Raw genomic sequence first — 24503 nt, 5'->3', positions numbered from 1 at the left:
GTCCTCACCTCAGTGCGTTTGGGTGGAACGTGCACTTCCTAGGACAGCCAGGCTTGAACTGCGAACATGGTCCCGCCACCACCTCTCCCCTAGTGGAGTCCCGCCCGCCCCCCTCTGCTGTCTGGTGTCCCTGATCTCATCAGTCCCTCATCTGCAACAGGAAGCAGTTCCACAGCGACACCCTGAACCTGGTCTCCGTAGTTTTCGCTGTGTGTCCGGGAAGCACCTGCGAGGAGAAGCGAGGTCCTTCCCTGGAAAGGTGTGGGGAGCCCGAGCTGAAACAGACACGGAGTAGCGCACGGCAAAAACGCCTCGTGTGCGCTTCGCCGAACACACACGGTGCAGAGACTCCCCCAGGGCAGAAACATCGACACTAACTAATATCAGGAACAGAACCCGAAATGTTGGTAGATCAAATTCTAATGTGACAATTTACAAGTAGACAGTGCTCTGCTGGGTTAATAAATCAGAATTAGCTAAAAGACAGTATTCTAAACACCACGTCGCTGAAAACTCCCACTGGGCATACCCCCTTCGTCAGTTACATTTAGAGGAACGGTCATGACAGGAGAAGGAGCGAGCACCACGCTCACTCGTGCAGGCCACGGGGTCGCGCGGAGTAAACCCTGCGGTTCACAGGCGAACACACACATCTTCCCTTCAAGTCACGGAGTCCTTCTTCTTCCGGAAAGGTGATTTCAGCCGCTTCCATACACTGGCTTTGGGTTTAGACTTTTTCTCCATGGCCAGCACTGCCTCCTTTTCTTTCCTGCGTATCTCCCGGACAAGGGCATGAAATACATCATCGATGTAGTAGCGGTATGCAGCGGACGTCTCAAAAAAGGGACAGCTGAATTCTCGGGCTAGAGCCAATCCTTCTTCCTTGGTGACCTTTAAAAAAGTAAACATGGGAAAATGTACAGTGGAAACCAGAGAAAATAATCACAACTGCCCCAAAAAGTGAAAAGCAAAGGGGCTATCTGAACACAAAGAGAGCTCCTCAACTCCGGAGGTGTCTGAGCAGAGTTCAGGTGGGAAGCTGAATCCGGCCTCCTTCTCCCCTCCCTAAAAGTGATTCTACTTCTAATCCATTTTAAAGATAACTTTTTTGGAGCGCCCGAGTGACTCAGTCATTAAGCGTCTCCCTTCGGCTCAGGTCATGATCCCAGGCTCCTGGGATTGAGTTCCGCACCGGGCTCCTGTCCGTCGGGAAGCCTGCTTCTCCCTCTCCCACTCCCCCTGCTTGTGTTCCCTCTCTCGCTGTCTGTCAAATAAACAAGTAAAATCTTTAAAAAATTATAAAATAAAACATAACTTTCTGGAACAAGAAGTAGTTACAGATAGGAAGTATGTAATTTTAATTTTCTTAAACTCTAAAGGAAATCCAAAGTCGATATATTCAATTAGGGATACACCATTTCTCCTACGTCTGAACACTTTTTCTGACTTTTTGCTACCAAAAGCAACCCAGCAACGAATGTTCTATATGTGAATTCCTAGAGAGATTTTTCCAACAGGCATTAATTGAGCAGCACTGTGAACTTATCTATTGTCAAACTACTTCCAAAAAGTCTGTACCCACTCCGCAGCTTCCACCAGTAGCGGGACCACCAGTGGTCCCAATATGGCTGTCCACCATCCTTCAACTCTACACCAAACAGCCAGATTCTAAACACCGTTGCCAATCTGAAGAATCTGGCTTACTCTAGAATCCTCTGCGATTTCTCTTATTCTCCCCTCCAGGGTGCCCACCGTCAGGGAGTAGTACATCCACAATCAACCCGCCGCAACACAGATTCACCAACCGATCACTTTCTGAGGATTTAGGAACTGAACATTCCATGAGCCTTTATGTAATACGTACTCCATTTGTCATCTGATTACCATCCTGTGGATTTTCTCCTGTAAACTGATTTCTAACATCCAGATTTTATCCAAGTTAATTGCAAATCAGTAGACTTAGAGAAATTTTTAAGGTTAGAAGTTAATTTAACGTTTTTATTTTAAAGCAAAGGAATCTATATACAGTGAAATCTGAGACCACACACATTTCTGCTCTCTCCTCACCTGTCTTAGCTGCTTTAGGTCAGACTTGTTTCCTACCAGGACCACAGGGGTATCATCAGTGCGTCGAACTCTGTAGATAAGCTGCTTAAACTCCCGGACCTCATGGAAACTTCGACGGTCGGTGATGGAGTAACAGATGATGAACCCTTCTCCCGCCCTCATATACTGATCCCGCATGGCCGTGAACTCTGCCTGCAGGAGGGCAGGGTCGTTAATGCAATAATGAAGCCTAGAGCTGCACACAGGTTAGCTAGGGCTTCAGAGCAAAGAGACATGTATCAATTACCTGCTATCCTGAGTCAGAGGGCATGAAAAATTAAGAGAGATGCACTGGTGATCTTCTCTACGTAAGCATTCCCCTCCCCTCTAGTAGAGTGAAAACACCTTTTTCTTTTTTTAGACATTTATTTATTTATTTATTTGACAGACGTAGACACAGAGAGAGAGGGAGCACAGCAGGGAGAGTGGGAGAGGGAGAAGCAGGCTTCCTGCCGAGCAGAGAGCCCGAAGCGGGGCTCGATCCCAGGACCCTGAGATCATGACCTGAGCCAAAGGCAGACGCTTAACCCACTGAGCCACCCAGGCGCCCTCAAATGAAAACACCTTTATACACAGCATTCGGAGATTTAATACCTGTCCAGCCGTATCCAAAATGTCCAAGTTGGCAGGCTCATCATCAATACGAATCCGGATTTTATAAGCATCTTCTACAGGAGGGAAGAAAGGTGTACTATAAACCCATAAACATAGGAATATTCAATCTTTTTTTTTTTTTTTTTGAGTAGTCTCTAAGCCCAACATGGGGCTTAAACTCAGGACCCCAAAATCAAAAGTCAAATGCTCTATCCACTGAGCCAGCCTGGCACCCCGTAACCTTATTTTAAAATTCATCTTATAGAGAAGTAGGTTACACACAAGTTCTTTAAATGCCCAGGTTTTCTCAGGAATCACACTCAATCCATTGAGATATGGACACTGGGTCTTCAACGGAGGTGTTTTGTATTTTTCACCTAAGTGACGATATGTTTACTCCCTCATAATTTAAATTTATAAGACTTTGTCTACAATTCTGAGCTAAAAACAGATTCTTTTCTTTAAAGATTTTATTATTTGACAAAGAGAGAGCAAGAGAGGGAACACAAGCAGGGGGAGTGGGAGAGGGAGAAGCAGGCTTCCAGCTGGGCAGGGACCATGATGATCCCAGGACCCTGAGATCATGACCTGAGCCAAAAACAGAGGCTTAACCCACTGAGCCACCCAGGCACGCCTGAAAAGAAATCTCTTTATGTGTATTATTATAATAACCTTGGAAAAAACAAGAAAATTTTTAAAAAGAAAAAATTTAAAAAAAAAATAAAAAGAATATTTCCATCATTCAAACAATCATAGTTTACACCCCAGTGTACTTCAATGATTTTTCCTTGAACCCCTGCTCATGACTGTTCCTCAAAGATCAGGAGTCCAATGTTTCTAAACCAATGTTTCTCAAACTATGGGTCGTGATCCATTAGAATTAGTGAACTGTGAATGAATTTAATGGGTTGCGACCAGCATTAAAATAAATAAGCAGAAATCTGAAACAAAGAAAACGTAAGCGCATACCCCATGCAGCGACATGAACACAGCTTCCTGATACTGTGCATGTGCGTCTAGTACCTTGCACACACACTCGCACAAGTACTGGCTACGATGCAGTTTTCCTTCTCAGGATTAGCAGCCAGTCTGCAACGAAGCCCCCTGCAGAAAAGGCCCTAAATGATAAGACCCCGTGACACCAGCCAGTGCGTCTTTGTTCAGCACTGAGCGCCTGGGCCGCTCCAGTGCCTGGCACGTAACGGGAACTCAAGACACCTAAGTGTTTGCTGTTGAATCAGGTAATAGTGTCAGAAGAGCAGCCGACTGGAGGGAAAATCAACTGATTAAGAAAAGTAGCTCTTTCAGAGAACACGTATGAGTTTTGCTTTAAAGAAAGAGGAAAAACATCTGCGGAGCTGTAAGTAAATCATCTGAAGTCCTAAACTGCGTTTCTTTCTAGAGCTCCCGACCTAGTGGGGATCCCAACGCGCACCATCTAACGAGCACCTCGCGGGCCGCGCGGGCAGCAGAGCCGCAGAGGCCCGAGCCAGTGGATACCCGCCCGGCGAACCAGCACCAGCACCGGGACCCCGCGTCCGGCCCTGAAATGCCCTGCCCGTCCCCGCTCCACTTCCCTTCTTATCCCGGGATCTAACCCCTCAGAATCAAACCCGCTTCCTTACAGTCCAGGAAGAAGAGCGATGTCCTTAGTCTGCGTAAAAAATAGCAACTTTTAAAAAACGGCAACACAAGGCTGTCCGTCCTGGAGTGGTGCGCCAGCGGCGGAGCACCAAGTGCTACACGCGCCGCGGAGACCCCGCTCCGGAGGAACGTGCGGGACTGAGCCGTGAGCGCGAGCTCCCGGGGGCAGCGCGGACGCAGGTCGGAGCCCGCAGGTCGGAGCCGGGCCGGCCGGACTAGTTCTTCTGCTTCCTTCTGTGGGAGCTCAAACCCGCTGACTCATCCTCCTGCGGCGGGAGACCCTCAGCGCGGTGACCGCAGGCGGCCCCGCGGCTGCACACGTTCCCCCGCAGCGGGCGGGACAGCCCGGGACCACGACAGCCGGGACCACAGCGCGGGAGGAGGGTCAGGAGAGGCGGCGGCTAGGACGGCTGCGGCCCGCCCTGCTCCGGGAGGAGACGCCCGCTCTCCGCGGCCGGGGCGGTCCGCGGACGTCGCACAGGGCCCCCGAGACGCTCCGGGCAGAAGCACCCCCCACGCGTCCGAGAACCGCCGCGCAGACGGGTCTACGCAGGGGTCTACGCAGGGGGCTCGGGGACTACGCGGAGCCCCGGGGACTTACCGATGGTGGGGTCGTGATCTTCGGGGAAGCGGTGGCTGATGAACTGCATGGTCATGGCTTCGGGACAAGACACCACAGTTACACGCGGGGCGGCCCTCGGGAGGCGCGAGCTCCAGCCTCCCCCCGCGGGGGCCGGGGCACCTACCGCTCTTCCCCACGCCGCCGGCGCCCAGCATCACCAGCTTGTACTCCCGGGAGAGGCCGGCGGGGCTGCCGCAGCCGCTGCCCGCGGGGCGCCCCGGCTCCATGGTCCCTCGGGACGCGCACCTGGGAGGGCAGAAGGACTCGCTGCGCCCGGGCCGCCCCCGCGCCCCGGATCCTCCCCGCGGCCCCGCCCGGCGCCCCCCGGCCCCGGCGTCCCCTGCACGCACCCACGGCGCCTCCGGGCCCCTCCCCAGCCCGCGCCGGCCCGGTGCCCCCCGACCCGGCGCCCCCTCACCTTCCCCCGGGAGGTCGGGCCGGCGACCCCGCACAGCGCTCGCAGGGACGGCAGTTTCCAGAAGAAAAACAAAAGCGGCGAAACCACTCAGGGCTCCTGCTCAGACCAGAGCGCCGGCAGAGAGGCCAGGAGGCGGCTCCTGGAGCCCCCGGGCCCTCCGCGCGCCCCCGCTCCCGCCCCCGCGCCGCGCTGCCCCCGGCTCGCCCACCCGCCCGCCCCACGCGAGAATCCGCCGGTGACCTGTGACCCCGCCCGCGGCCGGGGAAGATGGCGCCACTGCGGGGGGGCGGGGCAGCGTGACGCGCGCCTGGCCCGCCCCCGAGTCCCGCCCCCTCGGGAGCCGGGCTCGCGGGCGTGCGCATGCGCGAGGGGAAGAGGGGCGGTCTTGACCCGGGACGCGGGGGCGCGCTCTCACCGGGATTGGGTGCCGTTCGTCACAAAACCCGAAACGGGAAGCCGGCAAATCCCCCCCGAAATAGCGCGGACGCAGCTCCAGTGCCGCGGCTCCAAGGGGCCCCGGGAGCGCGGGCCCCAGCCGCAAGCGGGACAGTCCACGCTAGCTCCGCCGCGGCAAGAGTGTGCTGGCCCCAGGAACGCAGCGTTCTCCGGCAGCCCCGGGGCGCTCCCAGGGGCTTTCACCGAACTTAGCAGCAAGCACGGCGCCCCGTCCCCCACTGCTCTTCGGGGGGCGCTCGCAGGCGCCAGGAGGAGCTGGCCAGCTTCCGCCCAGCCGTCTGGGAGGGAGGTTGTGAAGGACGCGCGTGTCACCCCCCACGGACCGCACTCGCAGGGGGGGCACTAACGTCGGTGGGGGGGGGGCGAGTCCGTCGGAACCTCCTGGTCTTCATCCGGACTCGGAAGGGCTTACTCTAGGAACTTCGTGCAAACTTGCCAGCCCCCGGCTTCGTTTCCCCGCTGGGTCATACGTAATCCTGTCACACTCATCAAGAGAGGTTTGTAAATCCCAGCGTACGGGTAGGTTGTGCAAGAGAGAATAGAAACCGCAGAGTATTTATACATTTATTTATAATGAAATTATGGTCTAAGTATTTACAACATATAGGAAACCAGAGAATATGTTTATACAAAGCCAGCCTGCAAAGGATTCAAATGTGCAAAAACTGACAGTTCGTATCCCAAACTACTCCGGGTTCAGCAGACTAGCTCCTCCTTTCACACATCAGTATTTGATACAAAAAAGTTCTTTTGGCAAAACCTGTAATGTCATGCCAAGAAAAAGGACAAGTTGCCATTTCGGTCACTAAGTCCACCATCCGTCCTATCGTGAGCAGTCAAATCTCTACTTTGGCTGTGACCAGTTCTGAGACAGACCACTGTGTTTCACTTCTGTGCTGAGTTCTGACCAGCTTTGGATCAAGCAGTTTTCTCGGACCCAGCCGAACACACGGAGCTTATGAAAAGGGCAATAAAAACTGCAATGACTTTCCGGGACTAGAGAGCCTGCGGGTGCCTGCTTCGTATCATCCCAATAAAAAGACATAATGAAGGGGAAAACCCTCCATTTTCCTACACAGGATCCAGCTAAATCCAACAGCTTTAAATTAGTAAAACTGCATTTTCCAAAACAGAAAAGAATGCAAAAATCAAATAAGGATGAACTGTTCTTAGTTTTAAAGGTGCAGAAAGGGAAGGATGGACTTAAAATCATCTCCACACTAATACACAGGAAGGCTTTGTTTGTAACCAGTTGTCAGCAAAATGGACCAAACAGTAGTAAACTACAAAGAAAACTTTCTTTTTGTCAGAACTGGGGTCATTCCTGTGGAAGAGGCTGGACAGGTCAACTGTACACTGGAGGCCCTGCTGGGACACGCTGGGCAACCACATTTCACCGACGTTTAAAGAGCTTCTGAGACAAGTTTGTGATTCTAAGTAAATTTTAAGATACTACGCCACTGCAGAAACAAGGACGTTTAAAAAAGAAAGAGACCCCTTTAAGAAAGGGGACACTGCATCTCTAACTTCTGCAAAGGTCCATGATGGTTCCCAGTACAGGCCCCAGAGTCTTATTAAATCAAATGCATGCATTATTGCTAAAGAGAGTCACCGAGGGTCAAAGCTCTGTTCCGCTGTCTCCTATGGGGCCATCCAGAACGGCATCTGCTGTTTAGCTCGTGGTTGCGATGAAGGGTACTGATACCCCAGACTCCAGCCCTGTGGAAAACTACTTGCATTTTTATGACCCCCATGCTCCTCTTCTTCGTCAGACGAATCTGCAGCATACGCCACCAACCCGAAGCCCTTCTCTGCAGTTTTCATCTTCTTGACCGGATAATCTAAAATAGAGAAGAACAACCCCAACCCATCCCCCACCGAGACAGAAAAAAAAAAGATACCATAAATTCGTTAATGAAAAAAAGATGTTAATTGTAAGTGGTTAGTTGGACACCATTTTGAGGTCACAGGGTCAATGGTCACCCAAAAACGTTGAAGATCACACGAAAAACAGCACCAGCATCAGCAAATGTGAATCCACCAGAACCATGTAAGAAAACAGAGAAAGAAAACAAACACAAAATAATAAAATAAAAAAAAAAAAAAAAAGAAAAAAAAGAAAAAAGAAAAAAAAGGAAAGTTAGCAAGTGAGTCTCTGGAGGCAGATACTTCACCTTTTAAAGAGTTAAAAAGAAAAGAAGTTAAGAAAAGAAAATGTATTTTCTCCTGTTCGTTTTTATTAGGACTACAGGCAAAGAACGCAAGTGATCCCACATTCCTCTAAATTCTGGGTTACTAGGAGGCAACGTTTTTTTTTTTTAACAGCCACAGGCTGATGATTCACAACCAAAAGAGCTATGAGGAGAGATGTAGCTCGGTCCCAATATAAAGAAAAATCAATCTTTTTTTAAAGTAGGCTCCATGCCCAACTCAGGGCCTGAGCTCATCTCCCGGAGGTCAAGAGTCCCACGCTCCACGGACTGAGCCCGCCGGGCGCCTGGAATCACAACCCTTGAGTCTGTGTCCGATCACCCCCAGGGATGCAGACAGCAAATGCAGACAGCGACAAAATCTGGAAATGACCTACCCATCGTTAGCATCTCCTAGGGCTTTCATGGTGCTATGTAAAAAATGTAACTTGACTAACTTTTCTAGACAAAATTCGAAAAGCCTGTGTAACTATATGCTGTACTCCTAAAAAAAAGAAAAAGTATCCTCCTTAGCCTGTGGAATTTAGAAGTCAGAGTTGACGCCTGAATGAACGTCAGGCTGGACAACTAGAATTTAGGAGTGGCCTCAGCAGCCCGCGCGTCCCCAGCCGCACCCCACTCACCGTGGCCCCCTGCGCCGGCCCCAGACCCATTCCTGTCCTCAGACTCCGCTTTCATTCCAGTCACTGGGAAGGCTGGTGGAGGCATCAACTGCCTGTGAGAAGAGAAACCAGGACAGCCTTTCAGACGGATTCCGCGGGCTGCGCTCCTCTCTGGTGGACTGTCGGAGCCACCCATGGCCGCGCCCCGCGAGCCGTCAGCAAGCTGTGAGCGCGCAAGATGTTAGCCAGGCCCCGCCAAGGCAATGCACTGCTCGGGAGACCAGTCCCGTCGGAGGAAAGAACAACATGGGCAAGCACCAGATGGAAGCTGGCCCCGTTCAAGCACCTCAGTCCATAAGATTCTAGGATTCTTTTTTGTTTTTTTAAACATTTTATTTGAGACAGACAGAGAGAACAGGAGCGGCGGCGGGGGTGTGGGGCAGGCGGGGAGAAATGCAGAGGAGAGGGAGAGGCAGGTTTCCCATTGAGCAGGGACCCCGATGTGGGGCTGGATCCCAGGACCCCAGGATTATGACCCGAGCTAAAGGCAGACACTCAACCGACTGAGCCCCCCAGGCACCCCAATAGTCTAGGATTCTAAGTCGCAAACACAGCTTGGGTAAGACTTCAGTCACTGGGGCGCCAGGATGGCTCAGTGGGTTAAGCCTCTGCCTTCGGCTCAGGTCATGGTCTCAGGGTCCTGGGATGGAGCCCCGCATTGGGCTCTCTGCTCAGCAGGGAGCCTGCTTCCCCCCTCCCCTCCTCTGCCTGCCTCTCTGCCTACTTGTGATCTCTGTCAAATAAATAAATGAAATCTTAAAAAAAAAAAAAAAACTTCAGTCACGGCCTACACTTAGGAACATGGCCGCGCTGCATACAGGGCAGCAGAGGAGGACGCCCAACACAAGCAGGGAGTGACTCAAAGCCCAGGGTAACTGCCCCGTGACTGTGAACGGGGCGGGGGGGGGGCAGCACCCTCCGTGAGTGCAGCGATTATCAAAGAATAAAGGGGGGGGCAGTTTAAGCCAAAGGATTGCATTACACTTTGATCGATGGATTACTTTTTTTTTAAGTAGGTTCCACACCCAGCATGTAGCCCAGTGTGGGGAGTGAACTCACGACCCCGAGATCAAGACCTGGGCTGAGATCAAAAGTCTGACACTCAACCTCCAAGTCACCACGCGCCCCTACGTTACAGTTTTGAGAACACGGAAGCTCACGGCAATGGAGCAACAGTGCAGACCGAGGACACCTGGATACAGTCACGCGATCGCGCTCCAACGCACTCACCTGTCCCTCTCTCGCTCTTTGCCTGAGGAACTTGCCGGCTTCGATCCTGCACCTTCAATCTCATTCTGACTGGAGAAGCCTGTACCTAAATTAGTCATATGAATGGGTCCATGCTATGAGCAGAAAAATACAGCGGCATTAGCAAACCTACGACTGCTGCAGTGACTTCAGCTCCTCAACGTAACTGTCAAGTGCCTCGTCTTTCTGGTCAATGGCGGTGAGCTCACTACCCAGCCCTCTGGGACCTGGACATAACCACAGCTGGAGGAGACCTGGTCTCTCCCCGGAGCGCCTGCTCATGCTATGCGGGTCTGTTTCCAACTGTCCTTTCATAAACTAGAATAATGCGCCACAGTCTGTTTCACAGAGCACTTCAAGGGCTCTGGCCAAAAGTAAAGGTGCTTCTCCTGATAAAATAAAGGGCACCAACACTATACATTTATTTATGTTAAAACTTCACATTGAAACAGTATTTTAAAAATCTCTTTACTTGAATGACTACTTGTGTGACATGTGCAGAGAACCACTGCATCTCCACCCGCCTTCCGTCCCGCGCGGTGGGGACCCGAAGAAGCTACTGCTCTCCTTTGTAGAGCAACGATAAACTGAGAGCCCAGGTTCAAGTACAAACCACGTAGCAGGTGAGTCAGAACCACCTGCGGCCATCAGGAGCGCCGCACGGGTAAGAGCAAGCGTGGAATTCTACGGCCCTCCTTCTCCAGCCCTCCTTCTCTGTCGAGTCTCAGACCCTCCACCTCCCCCTGCAGCGGTTATTTCCTTCTACTGCCCCAAAGACCAACCCACCCAAAGGGAGTCCCTCTTGATTTAAACTAATCCCCCAAGGGGAAAAAACCTAATCTAAAAGGATTCCAGAAAACAGAAATCCAGTACTGGGAGGATGCCTCATACGGACGTGAACTGATCTTTCTTTCAAGGGAGAATACAGTAGATAAGATGACGAAAATAAGGGTATCTCATTTAACCTGGTATCCAAGAAGTCCAGACTCTCGTTCATCTGGCAGCTCCTCTGTGAATCGCCTCTTCTGCGCCTGGGGCTGAGCTGGGAGTGGGGGCGGGGGCGGGGGTGGGGGCTGGGGGCCCGCAGGCAAGGCAGTTTTGACAGGAGCAGCAGGAATGAAAGGCCCACTCAGCGGACTCTGGGACCAAAACAAACCAAGGGGGGGAAAGGTGTGAGAATGTCCAGCCATAATAAGAAAAACAAAATCAGAACAGACTTTAATGATCCACGTGTCCTAGAAATCCTGTCTCTCTGGTCCTTAGCTGCCCTCCAGGATCATTCGCTGACGAGAGAGCCTGGCCTCCCCACCTCCATGGTAGGGAAATGTGACACTGACAATCTCTCCAGTGCTTTGAACTCTCAGGAAAAACCTGCTGTGCCCTGGGGCTACTAGGGGCAAACAGGACCAACAAATAAAAATTCCAGCCACTCAGTCCAGAAGTTATCAAGCAGAACATTCTCCGACTTAGAACTCTCTAATCAATGTGATTAGCTCTTTCTGCATTAAAAAGGCTGCTAACGCTTTGGCAAAGGCGAATTCACTGCCGCTTCTAGGGAGAATTGTTACAGCAACAGAGAGTCTATCCAATGTTTAAGAGATTGTTCCAGAAAGGAATAAGGACTGATCCAGGACGCATCAGAGAAAACAAGCACCTCTCAGAGGACTGCTCTCATGAAACCAACGGCTAAAACCTGCTGAATGCTTGGGTCATCTCACTCAACCCTTGCAATCTCTCAGTAACGCTTCACCCATTTTCTAGAAGGAAACCAAAGCCTGGATAGGCCAAGTCCCATCCCAGGATTACACAGCTGGATCATAGGAAAGCACGAGGACCCACGCAGCCTATGTCTAAAACCCAACCCTAAGGGCCGGCTCGGTCACACTCCTTACTGGTGACAAAGCAACGTGGCAGAAAGCTGGAGGTCTACGGCTCCGCCAAGCGCAGCAGCCAGGTAGTCAGGACCAGGGGTCCCAGCCAGAGTTTAGGGAAGCCTTCTGCTCTTTCATACTGGGCAGCCCCCTCCGGGGCTCACAGCCCACCAGTGAGGACCAGGGCCACAGTGTAAGGCCACAAGCTCCCCTGGCCCGGGTATACGGCCAGAGGCCCGCGGAGAAGGAGCCTGTCATCAATGGACCTGCGTGCGCTCACTCGCTTCTCCCCTAGAGCAGGGCTGCACGCCCGTCCACCTGGATGAGCCGGAACCACCCGTCCCTCAAGGTCCAGTTTCGCGCGCGGTCTGAGAACTACACAACCGCATTCAGAATCCTTCAGCTGGCAAAGTGCACGTATCTCTCGGCCCCGAACTCCTGCACGGGGGCGTCTGTGTGGAAGACCAGCATCGCCAGCACCGGCCTGTGGCACGTCCCCTGCCGGGGGGATCCAGTGTTCTCAGAGCCCGCGTGGCCCGCCACGCCTAACCCGCTGGCCGCATGGCCCTGCCGAGGAAGCTTCCTGACTCTCATCTAAACCTCCGTCTGGTGGGGGGCCCGTGACACGCATCCAGAGACCCGGGGCTGCGTCCACGCACCCACGCGAGCTGGGGACAGAGTACCTCCCGTCGCACAGAACCAACCCACTCTCTCCTCCTGAAGGACACCGCCACCTCCACACCTCTCCCCGGGCCACCTCTCCTGAGGTCAGTGGTGCAGTTCGCACCCGGCGGCCTACCTGGCCAGCGCCAGCGGGGGGCTGGACTTGCGCTATCGGGTATTGTGTTGGCACAGGGGGGGCTCCCGTAGGTAATGCTGGCAAGACTCCAGGTGCCAGAGAGACCGCTGGTGGCACTATGCTTGGGACTCCGTAGGGAGGCTGAACCGGCTGCTGAGGAGGGGGAACAACAGGGTAACCAGACTGATAGCCATTGGATGGATAATATGGTGGCTGAGGAGGGACACTACTTAGAGCAGAGGGTTGTGTATAGCCTGAGGGGGAAGAAAAAAAGTGTTTAATCAGCTGCAGCAAAACGAGACATTTTAGCTGAATATTAACCTACTCTCTAGGGAAGAAAAACACTGAGGGACGAATGGCTTCCCAAATTACCATAAGCTGACGGGAACACTATCAGTGCCCCAGCACGGGCCAGCCTTAAACATCCTATTCTATACGTAAATACCACTAACAAACTATTTCTTTTGCTGAAATACTTTGAGACATACACACCTGGTAAGGGCACAGCAGTATTAATCTGATTCACAAATCTAGAGTATTCAGCATGAACCTGCAAGAGAAGGGAAAGCAAATTCATACCGGAGGGTCCCGATTCACAGAGTACTCGCGAAGGTCGATGAGACAACTCTAGAACCAAAGCAGCTAAGAATGAAAAATATTTTCACTGATTAGGGGCCCCTGGGTGGCTCAGTGGGTGAAGCCTCTGCCTTCGGCTCAGGTCATGATTCTAGGGTCCTGGGATCGGGCCCCGAATCGGGCTCCCTGCTCGGCGGGGAGCCTACTTCCCCCTCTCCAGCTCCCCTGTGCTTGTGGTCCCTCTCTCGCTTTATCTCTCTATCATAAATAAAACCTTTTAATAAAAAATAAATAACAAAACTATTTCTACTGATTAAAAAAGAAAAAAATTTCCATTGACATTTCAACCAAACTTAGCCTTGTTTAAGCTAAGTTTTGATAAGGCCCGGGGCGCCTGGCCGGCTCAGTCGGTGGAGCATGGGACTCTTGAGCTCAGGCTTGTGAGTTCAAGTCCCACACTGGGTGTAGAAATTACTTAAAAATAAAATCTTAGGGGCACCTGGGTGGCTCAGTGGGTTAAAGCCTCTGCCTTCCGCTCAGGTCATGGTCTCAGGATCCTGGGATCGAGCCCCGCATCGGGCTCTCTGCTCAGTGGGGAGCCTGCTTCCCCCTCTCTCTCTGCCTGCCTCTCTGCCTACTTGTGATCTCGCTCTCTGTCAAATAAATAAATAAAATCTTTAAAAAATAGTAATAATAAAATAAAATAAAATCTTAAAAAAAAATCCATCAAGGGCGCCTGGGTGGCTCAGTCATTAAGCGTCTGCCTTCGGCTCAGTTTCTGATCCCATGGTACTAGGACCGAGCCCCACATCGGTCTCCCTGCTCAGGAGGAAGCCTGTTTCTCCCTCTGACCCTCCCCCCTCATGCTCTCTCTATCTCTCAAATAAAATCTTAAAAAAAAATCCATCAACCAAGGAGCGCCTGGGTGGCCGAGTCGGCTGAGCATCCAACTCCTGCTTTCAGCTCAGGCTGTCGTCTCAGGGTCACAGGGTCGAGCCCTGCACCAGGCTCAAGCCCAGCACAGAGCCTGCTTGAGATGCTCCCTCCACCCCTCCCTCCCGCTCTAAAAATAACAAAATTTAAAAAATTAAAAAATCAATTGGGGCAGCCTGGGTGGCTCAGTCAGTTATGTCTGCCTTCGGCTCAGGTCAGGATCCCGGGATTCCGGGATCGAGTCCCGTGTGGAGCTCCTGTCCATGCACACGCACATGCTCTCTCTGTCAAATAAAATCTTTACAAAAATCAATAAATCAATTAATTTTAATAAGGCACACCCTACAAATTATTAAGCCAGGACCTGGCACTCAGGAGCACGGACATCAGGAGCTTCCTAAGTCGGCAAACTGGATTCAGTTCCGAGGCACAGAATCACCCAGAGCCAGAAGGAAAGTTAGGAAATTCCTAAGTTGTCAGTATACCTACTGCGAACTCACTTGTTCTTTTATTCACTGGACTTGTCCTCAGAGAGCTCAGGGCTCAACACGGGTTAGTGCAGCCCGGTCCAGCTGTTCGCTATGAAACTGCCCGAGTCAGTAACTTCACGTGGTGACAGGGGATGGCCAGGGAAGCGCCCTGGTGCAAGGGACGGCAGAGTAGCTACTTCCCGAAAGCAAACGACACAGCTTCCCGAAAGGGCGCCCTTAAGGTACCAAATAACAAAGACTGAACACATGCAACCCCCACTCCTGACTGCCTTCAGGGGCTCTACCCATGGCCCTACTGGTTCCACTTTCGGTTACTAGACTACAGAGTAGAAAGAACACACAATCAAATCAACAATGAGCCCGAAGGCTCTGCTGACCGGTCGTAAACTATTCTAGCTCTACCCTTACTAACAAGCAGAATTTGGAACTCCCACGGTAAGCAACTTGGCCAAGACCGAAAGCACTGTTTAGTAACCCACAACACATGATTTTATACGCTGTGCCACGGGTTTCAAAATTCTACACTGAAACAGTCCGTAAAGGAGAAACACATGCCACCCAGGACCCCGGCCGGGGATGTCTGTCTTCCTTACGAGAATGTGAGTTGCTAGAATGGTGAACAGCTTCCGAAACTCCCGTCCACCCGGAACCTCAGAACATGACCGTATTTGGAAACCAGGTCTTTGCAGACACAGGGCGTTAGCATGAAGTCATACGGGCTCGTGGGGGGCCCTAAATGCAAGGACTGTGACCCTTCAAGGGACAGACAGACAAGGAGACACAGGAGTAGGCCAGGAGATGACGGGGCAGAGAATGCAGCTCTGCTGACATGGGGAGAGAGTGCAGCGGCCAGCGTGCCGGGAGAGCCATGGAACATTCCCCCTCACGGCATTCGCTCAGAAGGAACCAGCCCTGCCCACACTTTGATTCTCAGTGTCTGTCTGGCTTCCTGAACAGCGAGAGAATAACTCTCAGTTGTTTTAAGTCCCCCAGTGTGGGCCTTTGGTATGGGAGCCGAGCCCTGAGGGACCAACAAGGTGGGCAAACAGCTGAGACCCAGCCCTGCAGAGCAGCGCTCCTCCACGCGCGGGCGCAGGCGTCACTCACTGTTTGCAAGAGGTTCTCACAAAGCTTCTTGGCGGCGGCCAGGCCTTCTGGTTTGGGGTGACTGCAAAGAAGTAAGGTCCGAGAAGTCAAATACAAGGAAAGGATACAGAATGCTGACTCCACTTTGCACGCTGCTCACAAACAACATACTCAAGCCAGCACCAACATAAGCTGCTGAAAATCACGACCTAATGTCTCTTAAACCCTTTAACCTGTAAGTAGCATCGTGAGGACTAATATTGTATCGGTCTGAGATACAGGTATTAAAAAACATTTAACAGTCACTAAAACAGCCCTAAAATGCGTTAATATCACCAAAGGTTTAAATGAAAACGACGTTAGGCTCATGACCGCTCATTTCAGGGTCACAGCTCGGTATAAAACCCAAGAACCTGAACACTAAAGAAGACAATCCCACCTCCTAATTCAACAGCTCTTACTTCGGACACGATGAAGCAGTCACTGCCCAGCACTGGCCCCTAGTCCTCAGGTTACCATTAATTAAACCTATTTTCTTCCTCCCACGGCATTGCTCCTGCCCGTGCAGAGCAGCGGACGCGCGTTCACACGGCAAGCGGTCAACAGCACCACACGTACCTAATGTAAATGTACATAGGTTCGAAAGCTTCTCGACCGGATGCTGGCTCGATGCAGCCCGAGCCTTTGCCTCTGAGGAAGACTTTGGCGCCCGTTTCAATCTGAATGTGCTGCAAATAGGAGCAGCCTGGACCTTCCACTTTCTCCTTGACATTGAAGGTGAGCACAGCATGCTCCAGACCCACAAATAATTTGTCTTGAACGTAATGCATCTACAGGACAGAACAGCTCAGATTAAACACATGGCACACGTGAAGTCCTAATCCTGAAAATCGTTTTGCAGAAAACTTTACTAGTCCAGACACTTCTAATCCCTGCCAGAATAGGGATCCCCTGGAATTTTCCCCACGAGCCCACAGAAACCAACTTATAAAGTAGCTTCATTTGGAGGAGCACTACGCGGGCTACGTACCTACCTAGAACAGTAACCCCTTCCTCCATTCAGCAAAATCTACTTAACAGGTACAAAGACTTACTACTAAGAGCACCCACGGCCGCTGACGGCTGTAAGTCAGTGGGAACCCAGAGCACAGTCTTCTGTGAAACGAAAGAGGCATGTCGGGTCGTACAGTCAGCCCTGTGGTGTCCTCCACCGAGGGCTGCTCTCTCCCACCCTGTTTTCTAGGAGGATTGTATCAGCAGAGTCTTACTTCACCAGACTCCGCCTTCTTAGTCCTCCAGCTGCCGTCACAGGGACAGACATGTAAGCAAACCACTACCTTCCAAATGTACGCTGTGGGCACGCCTGCATCTATCGATGCCCTTTCTAGAATATACCAAAGTAAACAGATGTGTGTTCCGACGTTCACTGCATCACGGAACATGAAATGGTCCCTTAACAGGATGCGTCAGCCGGTCAGCCTCAGGCTGGCCGTCAGGACGTTCCTTCACACTTTCCGTATTATTTGGCATGTTATCACCTCTACAGAAATGACAAAGCTGCTCGTGAGCTCTCCACTGAACATACCCCTGACTGGAAGGGAGGCTTCTGGCTGACGGCTGGAGACAACTGTGCGATGGGCGCTGGCTGGTGATACACAGTGACTGTTGCACCATTGAAAGTTGGACTCGTCCCCGTGGCAGCTTTGACCACCCCGTTGGTGATAATTTCTTTGATTCGGTTTACGGCTCCTACGGAAAAAGTGAGATACGATACAGAGGAATAAATGAACTGACTAGAACCCGCGGACAGGCCCAGGCCAATCCGGAACTACCCCTGTACCAACCCAGGCTGCAGGACACCCCGACACGCGGTCCTTGGCCTCTCCACTCCCCCAGCACACGCACGAGCAGCTCATACACGAGTTGTGACAGCCGCCCGCAACCTTCTGCCAAGTTACTCTATACTGCCCTGTGCTTTGTCCTTCACAGAAAGGGGGATGTGAACCAAACCGTTACTTACTGTCCACTAATTCCCGTGTCTGGCCCTGAACGTGAAGGTATAACGGACGATCCCTACGAGAGAAACAAAAGCGATGGTCCCACACCGCACACAAGCAAAGGAACCAGACGGCACCCAATCCAGTCTGCAACGTTTAGTCTCCAAATAAGTAAACGGGACTACCTACAAGAAGATGGCTGTCGCCAACGTCTACGAACGTGGTTTTACAGCTAATAAATGAGCTTTCCTGGCTGCTTCACGTTAACTCGTCCACACATGGATCAAATCTGTTCTTGTGGGCTCATGAACACTGGCAAGTAGTCAATGGAAACAACCTGATGTCTGAGAACAAAAGTCCTTCTTGTTGGTTGTCTAACAGGGAGGGGCAGTTGTGCTCCAAATTAAAGGGGCAAAGTGACAGCAGCCTGTGGACCACGTCTGCGATGCCCGCAACCCAGGGGACTCTAGATTTTTAATGTAAAGTGGCTTAGATTCCGATTTTGATTATAATAATGAAGATCATCAAAAACCATACAGTTAATATAAAGCTGTAGATAAAATAATAGTATTTAAAGACAAGAAAGTTCCAAACAGCAAATAGCACAGATGTGTTCCAACATAAATATGTTCCCGGTTTCACGTGGGGACCAAGTTTTTTTTTTTTAAGATTTTACTTATTTGACAGAGAAATAGAGAGTACAAGTACAAGTACGCAGAAAGGCAGGCAGAGGGAGAGGGAGAAGCAGGCTCCCCACCGACCAGGGAACCCAATTCGGGGCTCGATCCCAGAACCCTGGGATCGAAGGTCAAGATCACGACCTGAGCCGAAGGCAGCCACTCAACCGACTGAGCCAACCAGGCGCCCCGTCTCAGGTGGGGACCAAGTTTTGCCTCCTAATTATATTTAGTTTAAGCCAACGTGGCAAGTGTCACAGTACCTGACTACCTGCCCTCAAAACCAAGTCATGGGAAGGAGTTAACCATAAGGCACAAAATCTGTCAGCTGAAAACCTCACAGTCATCAGAGAGGCAACGAGCTGTCTGATGAAAGGAGATGGTTTTTTTGGTTTTTTTTTTTTTTAAAGATTTTATTTATTTGTCAGAGATTATAAACAGGCAGAGAGGCAGGCAGAGAGAGAGGGAGGGAAGCAGGCTCCCCGCTGAGCAGAGCCCGATGTGAGGCTGAATCCCAGGACCCTGGGATCATGACCTGAGCCGAAGGCAGAGGCTTTAACCCACTAAGCCACCCAGGCGCCCCAGGACCTATTTTTTAAAAGGGAGATTACAATAAAGTACAGACCCTTTTGTTGGGGGAAGCATTCCCATACAAAAGTTTGGAAGCATATATATTAAATGTAGCAATTATCTCATTTTACACTTTTCCATAAATTATCTCCTCCAATAAAGTCACCTGTGAAATAAAAATATCCAAACAGCAACAGGAAGGCAAACTGCAGCCGCCAACCCTTATGCATGTTGGAGACGTCCCAAATTCTACTACACAGTGTGTGTATACACACACACCGAGCTACTAACCCAGTGTCTGCACGGATCGCCTACGAACAAAAAATATGAAACTAACGTGAGCTACGTGTCCAAACTCTCCCCAAAGCAGAGGATGTGCATACACACCCTGGTCCCACTTTGGCCTTCTCCTCAGCGGTCATGAATCTCCCTCGAGTTGACACGGCAGCCCCACTAAGTCGGCTGATCTGAAAGGGAAACGTTCTATCAAAAAGAAGATGTGGCAATGGACCTATTTCAATGACAGGCAGAAAGGACGCCCCCCCAATCATTCGCTACACCACCAGCGAGGAACGAGTACCCTCCCGCATCCAGAACCTCAACTCCGTTGTTTCTTGCTCAGCTGACCCGGGAGCCCACTCACACCTGTTTCTCTACCTTCCCTGAGAACTTCCTCTGCAGTTAACTGAACCCAATCCTGACTCTGGAGAGCATGACCCAAACCCACCCATAAACATGTGTGACTCCTGTCTGTCTGCAGTCAGAGGTCCTGCTTTCCCGACTGCAGCCACCGGCCACCTTTCCCCCAGGGCCCAATGTCTGCCCACCTCGTCCTGAGTCTGCCCTCGAGTCAGCAGGTTCCGGCAGGTGAGAGGCACATCGTTGATCTCGACCTCAGCTACCACCAGGTCATCCTTGCTTTTACTGCCGGTGAGCCCTTTGCCAGCCGCCTGAAGCTACAAGAGAAACTCCGGAAGGTGAAAGACCGCTCCTGTGTAGTCCACAAGCGCCCCTTCCCGGGTCCCCCCACCAGCATCTTACTGCTCCCTTCACGAGCCTCCGAACACACCTGGAAACACTCCTCTTCATTCTTCGAAGACGAAATCACAAGTGAGCAAAACCTCACTAAGCCGACATCAAGTACTGTCAATTTACTTGAAGGCAATCCTCAGATTTCCCTGGAACCTTGGCCACGTGTGTGTTTCTATGACCGCATAACCCCAGAAACCCTACGGACTAGAAGCTGCCATCTCCACAAGGAAAATTAAAAGGCTGCGTGCAGTCCAGTACAGGGCAGAGTCCAGGGCGCAAAGCAACCCACGCACCTCATTTGGGGAACTGGACGAGGCCTTCGTGCCAACACCGCAGCTGCGACGTATCCCATGCAACCGGCCCCGTCCTCGCAACGATCCGGAAAATCCGAAGTTTATCTAATGGACAACCCATTACTCTCTAATAACGAAGAACCAAGAGAATGAACGAAATGCCAAGCAAAATCCTGAAATCTGATCCAGTTTCTCTCAATTTAATCTACGGACAACTCCAGATACCGGATCAGAGTTATCTGAACAAATGTTCATCCCAAGATGGCCTTCCACAACCCTTTGAGGCCTTGGACCAATGTTCCGCGAATCTGCTCAAAGGAGATAAAATACAGTTCACTTCCTAATGTGTTAGATACATTTTCAAGAGAGATTTACTTATTTTAGAGAGAAGGAGAAGGAGACTCTCAAGCAGACCACACCCAGCTTGGAGCCCAACATGGGGCTTGACCTCGTGGCCACAAGACCAGGCCTGGAGCCAAAATTAAGAACTGGATGCTGAACGGACTGAGCCACCCAGGCGTCCCACATCAGACAATATTTCACAACATGCACAAACTACACAACTCTACAATGTCTCGTCTTTGTTCAGCCCCTGCTCAGTCCTGGCCATCATCAAAGGTGCTTATCAGTGCTACCGCACGGGATTCCCTGTGGTGACACAGGTATTCGCTACCTGCCTGGGAGAAACAGGGCCACAGCCCCATGTCCAAAGGCTGTGACAAGGAACTGAATTTTGAATGTTAATTTAAATTTTATTTATTTATTTATTTAAAAGATTTTATTTATTTATTCCACAAAGATAATAAGTAGGCAGAGAGGCAGGCAAGGGTGGGGGTGGGGGGGAAGCAGGCTCCCCGCTGAGCAGAGAGCCTGATGCGAGACTCAATCCCAGGACCCTGAGATCATGAGCTGGGCAGAAGGCAGAGGCTTAACCCACTGAGCCACCCAGGCGCCCCCAAATTTTAATTTAAATAGCTACATGTGGCTACTGACTACTGTCATGGACCACGCAAGTGTGTGTCACCAACCCTATCAGAAGAGGAAACTGAGGCCCCACGACGTATCTAAGCCACACAGCCAGTAACTGAGGACCCCTGGCATCAAGCCCAAGTATTCTGGTTCTAAATCCACGCTCCCTCCTGCTGTGCTCAACTGCTTCTCAGAGGAAACACGTGAATAAATGACAAACATCAGTGTTAAGAATGTTAACATTCAAGGAGCACTCCCCCTCAGTGCGCCGTCACTACTTCCCTGCAGAACTCAGAAATGCACAGTTCGCTCAGTCTTTGCAAATAACAGTACAATGAAAAATGAACTTCCAATTCACTAGAAGTTCCCAACGATTCTGCACAACTTGAGTATTTAAACATCCAGACAGACAATGGCCATTCTGTGGCTATTACACGCATACACTGGACGACTAACAAAAAATCATCCCCCCAGCTATACCAATGTCCTTGACAAGTAAAAACTGTCCACGTTCAAGGTGAACACCTGACGTTTGGGTATAATCGCCACAAACATGCTAATTTATACATTCGTCACTCACCCAAATTGCATTTTCAAACACAGAACCCATCTCTGTTTTGGAAAAATTGGAAAATTGGAAGGCAATTTTTAATTGAAGCCCAAAGAACTTTTTTTCAAATGAGAATTATAATGCAATGAGCCGCCTCAGAACACACTGAATTCTCCAATGGAAGAGGCTTTCCAGTGAAAGCTAAAGCCCGACTGTCGGAAATGACTCTGAAGTCAGACACATGTGTGACTGATTGTGCACAATTTACGCTCAGGAGCTGCATTTCTCTCTGTAAACTGGAGACAGTAATCCATCCCGTCACACTGCTGCAGAGTCTGTCTTGAGGGCAAAGCATGCACTCCAGCAACACAAACAGCCACGACACTCATTGTTCTATAGGACTCTTGTCCCCTATGGCAGCATAAATTGAAGACTTCAAAGTTCAGATCCATCCTCGTTTTGATATTTTAATTATACCAGAAATTCTGTAAAATGACCAAACAATTTCCTCAATTTCGGTGAAAACAGCAAAACCACCAACATATCAGTTACTCATTTCATTTCACATTCAATTACACTGTAAGCAGTCACTGGAAACCTATAGAGTCTGAGAACTTTGTATGTATCCATTTACTTTTAGTATAGCTGACTAGAGACTTTTTTTTCTAATTTTATTTATTCATTTGACACACAGAGATCACAAGTAGGCAGAGGCAGGCAGAGAGAGAGGGGGAAGCAGGCTCCCCGCTGAGCAGAGAGCCCGATTTGGGGCTCGATCCCAGGACCCCGAGACCGTGACCTGAGCTGAAGGCAGAGGCTTTAACCCACTGAGCCACCCAGGCGCCCCGAACAACATTTTAAAGCTCCCTTGATTTACATGAAGGTCTCTTTTGACCTCAGTGAAAAAGCACATGTATTGAAAAACATGTTACACTGTCCCTTTACATCATTACGTCAATAGAAAGTAAGCTGAATTAAGTGAACAAAGACAAAATCAACGATCTGGTCCATAAATGTAACCAAACCAACCAAAATTGCCTCGTAAAAAGCAAATGACAAAACGTCATGTGAGGCACTCCAAAACTAAGTGATCTTTAAATTACCGTGACCCTGTTTTCTCCTTAACACAAATAACTGTGTGACTACAGGGTTACAAAGTAACCCTACTGAAGTGGGCCTTCGCAGAGTCCCTCCGGCTTCCCTACCTTCTCAGCAGCGTTCTGGGCCGGCTTCAGCTTCCCCTTGGCCATGAGCATGGCATTGATCTTGGCGGCCACAGCAGCAGCAGCATCCAAGGCGCCAGAGGGAGCGGCCGCGGAGCCCCCAGGGCTTCCCCCACTGCTGGGAACCTCCCCGCCTGGGGCCGACGGTGGGAGGAAGAGGAGGGGGGCCGGAGCGGGTTGGTCCCATTTGCTGCGGCGCCTACAGAAGAGAAAGGAACACATCAGGCCCCGATTATTGCTCCCTTGCTCCGCTTCGGCACCCCGCCTCCCCGACGCGGCCTTCCCAGCCCCGAGTCTCCGATCGAGATTCCGATCCCCATCTCGACCGCGACAGTCGCGGCAAGTCTGCTCACTGCTCTAAGCCCTTTTCCGCTCCGCGCTCCCTCTCCGACCCTCCCTTCCGTCCCACACGCCCGCGGCTTCCTCTGCCTCTCGGCCGGGCCTTCCCGAGGTCCCTGCTTCCCTCCTGCCCCCGGTCCCCGCCGGCCTTTCTCGGGAGCCCCAGGGCCTGCTCACCACCCTTCTCCCCGAAAGCCCGGCCCTCCGGCGCGCACACGGCCCAGTGGAGCGCCCCCCGCCCGGACGCAGCTCCCGGCGGCCCCCCCGCCTCTCCTCCGCCCCCGGCGCGCTGCGATGCCGCCGCCCGCGAAGCTTTACCCGCCGGCCCCGGGATGTGTCGCGCTCCCCGCGGACATGGCGACCGGCTCTGCTCAACCACCCGCCAACTACCCCGCTACCACCTTCCCGTCACTTCCGCCCCCAACGCCCTCACGCACAGCCCCTTCCGGTCGTAAGGAGACGCTGTTCCGGTAAAAGCGTCGCTTCCAATTGGACTCCAGTTGATTTCCAGGCGGCCGGCGTCATCGGAAACAGGTAGGGCCTGACCTTCCTGCGCGCGCCCTGCCCTTGAGAAAGATGGCTGCCGAGGCGCGCGTCCCGGCGGGATCGGGGCGAGCAGGCCCATGTTTGTTGTGGGCACGGCGGTCGCCGGCCAGACAATGCGCAGGAGTCCGGGAACCGAACGGGTTTCTCCCTGAGTGCGGCCACGACCTCCGGCCGGGAGCGAGCCTTCCGCCACTCTGGCCCGCCTCACGTCTCCGTTACCTGTTTAGGAAAAGGCCAGTGGCTCGTCCCAAAGGCCACGTGAAGACTTTCTCTGGTTCTACGTCTGCGCGCCAGCCACTGCTTTCAGAGCAGGGGCTCGAGGTGCGCCGGGAGGGGGCGCCGGCGCCCGGGCCGGAGAGCGGAGGGAGGGCGGGGCTTGGGGTGGACCGCGGACGGCGGAGGAGAGGGGAGGGGCGGGCTCGGGACCGACAGCGGATCGTGGACCGGAGGGGAGGGGAGGGCTCGGCTCGGGGTGGACGGCGGAGGGGAGGGGCGGGGAGGAGTGGGAAGAGGTGGGGAGGGGAGGGGCCGGCTCGGGGTGGACAGTGGGTGGCGGAGTGAGGGCCGGCCCGGGTGCTTCGCCTGGGGGAG

General features: G+C 52.0%; 2 protein-coding genes and 1 non-coding gene across 8 annotated transcripts; all 3 read right to left on the bottom strand.

Annotated features, from left to right (window-relative positions):
- Positions 1 to 406: 406 nt before the first annotated feature.
- On the bottom strand, positions 407 to 5581 carry RIT1 (Ras like without CAAX 1). 2 transcript variants are annotated; one of them, XM_047705149.1, is made up of 6 exons: positions 5385 to 5581; positions 5091 to 5212; positions 4946 to 5002; positions 2701 to 2774; positions 2068 to 2259; positions 407 to 891 (listed from the first exon to the last, which is right to left on the bottom strand). In XM_047705149.1, the coding sequence occupies exons 2-6, from the start codon at positions 5191 to 5193 to the stop codon at positions 661 to 663; spliced, it is 657 nt and encodes a 218-aa protein (XP_047561105.1). In that variant the 5' UTR covers positions 5194 to 5212; positions 5385 to 5581; the 3' UTR covers positions 407 to 660. The 2 variants fall into 2 exon arrangements, with proteins under 2 accessions (XP_047561105.1, XP_047561104.1); XM_047705148.1 differs by having other exon boundaries at positions 5091 to 5215; positions 5412 to 5580.
- An 809-nt stretch (positions 5582 to 6390) lies between these two features.
- Positions 6391 to 24250, bottom strand: KHDC4 (KH domain containing 4, pre-mRNA splicing factor). 5 transcript variants are annotated; one of them, XM_047704898.1, is made up of 14 exons: positions 23804 to 24248; positions 23010 to 23226; positions 19788 to 19916; positions 19348 to 19427; positions 17737 to 17789; positions 17302 to 17465; positions 16335 to 16546; positions 15738 to 15798; positions 13123 to 13180; positions 12631 to 12884; positions 10926 to 11099; positions 9943 to 10055; positions 8674 to 8765; positions 6391 to 7681 (listed from the first exon to the last, which is right to left on the bottom strand). In XM_047704898.1, the coding sequence occupies exons 1-14, from the start codon at positions 23989 to 23991 to the stop codon at positions 7482 to 7484; spliced, it is 1995 nt and encodes a 664-aa protein (XP_047560854.1). In that variant the 5' UTR covers positions 23992 to 24248; the 3' UTR covers positions 6391 to 7481. The 5 variants fall into 5 exon arrangements, 2 of the variants coding, with proteins under 2 accessions (XP_047560854.1, XP_047560855.1); XM_047704899.1 differs by lacking the exon at positions 23804 to 24248 and adding an exon at positions 23685 to 23787; XR_007123041.1 differs by having other exon boundaries at positions 7624 to 7681; positions 9943 to 10027; positions 23804 to 24250.
- Positions 16888 to 17016, bottom strand: LOC125086480 (small Cajal body-specific RNA 4). The gene has a single exon (XR_007123218.1). It is a non-coding gene; the product is annotated as a small Cajal body-specific RNA 4 (non-coding RNA).
- Positions 24251 to 24503: the final 253 nt, after the last annotated feature.

Source organism: Lutra lutra, chromosome 15 (genome assembly GCF_902655055.1).
Source record: "Lutra lutra chromosome 15, mLutLut1.2, whole genome shotgun sequence".
NCBI lineage: Eukaryota > Metazoa > Chordata > Mammalia > Carnivora > Mustelidae > Lutra > Lutra lutra.
The sequence above is the reverse complement of the archived record's forward strand: the minus strand, read 5'-3'. Positions and strand labels throughout refer to the sequence as shown.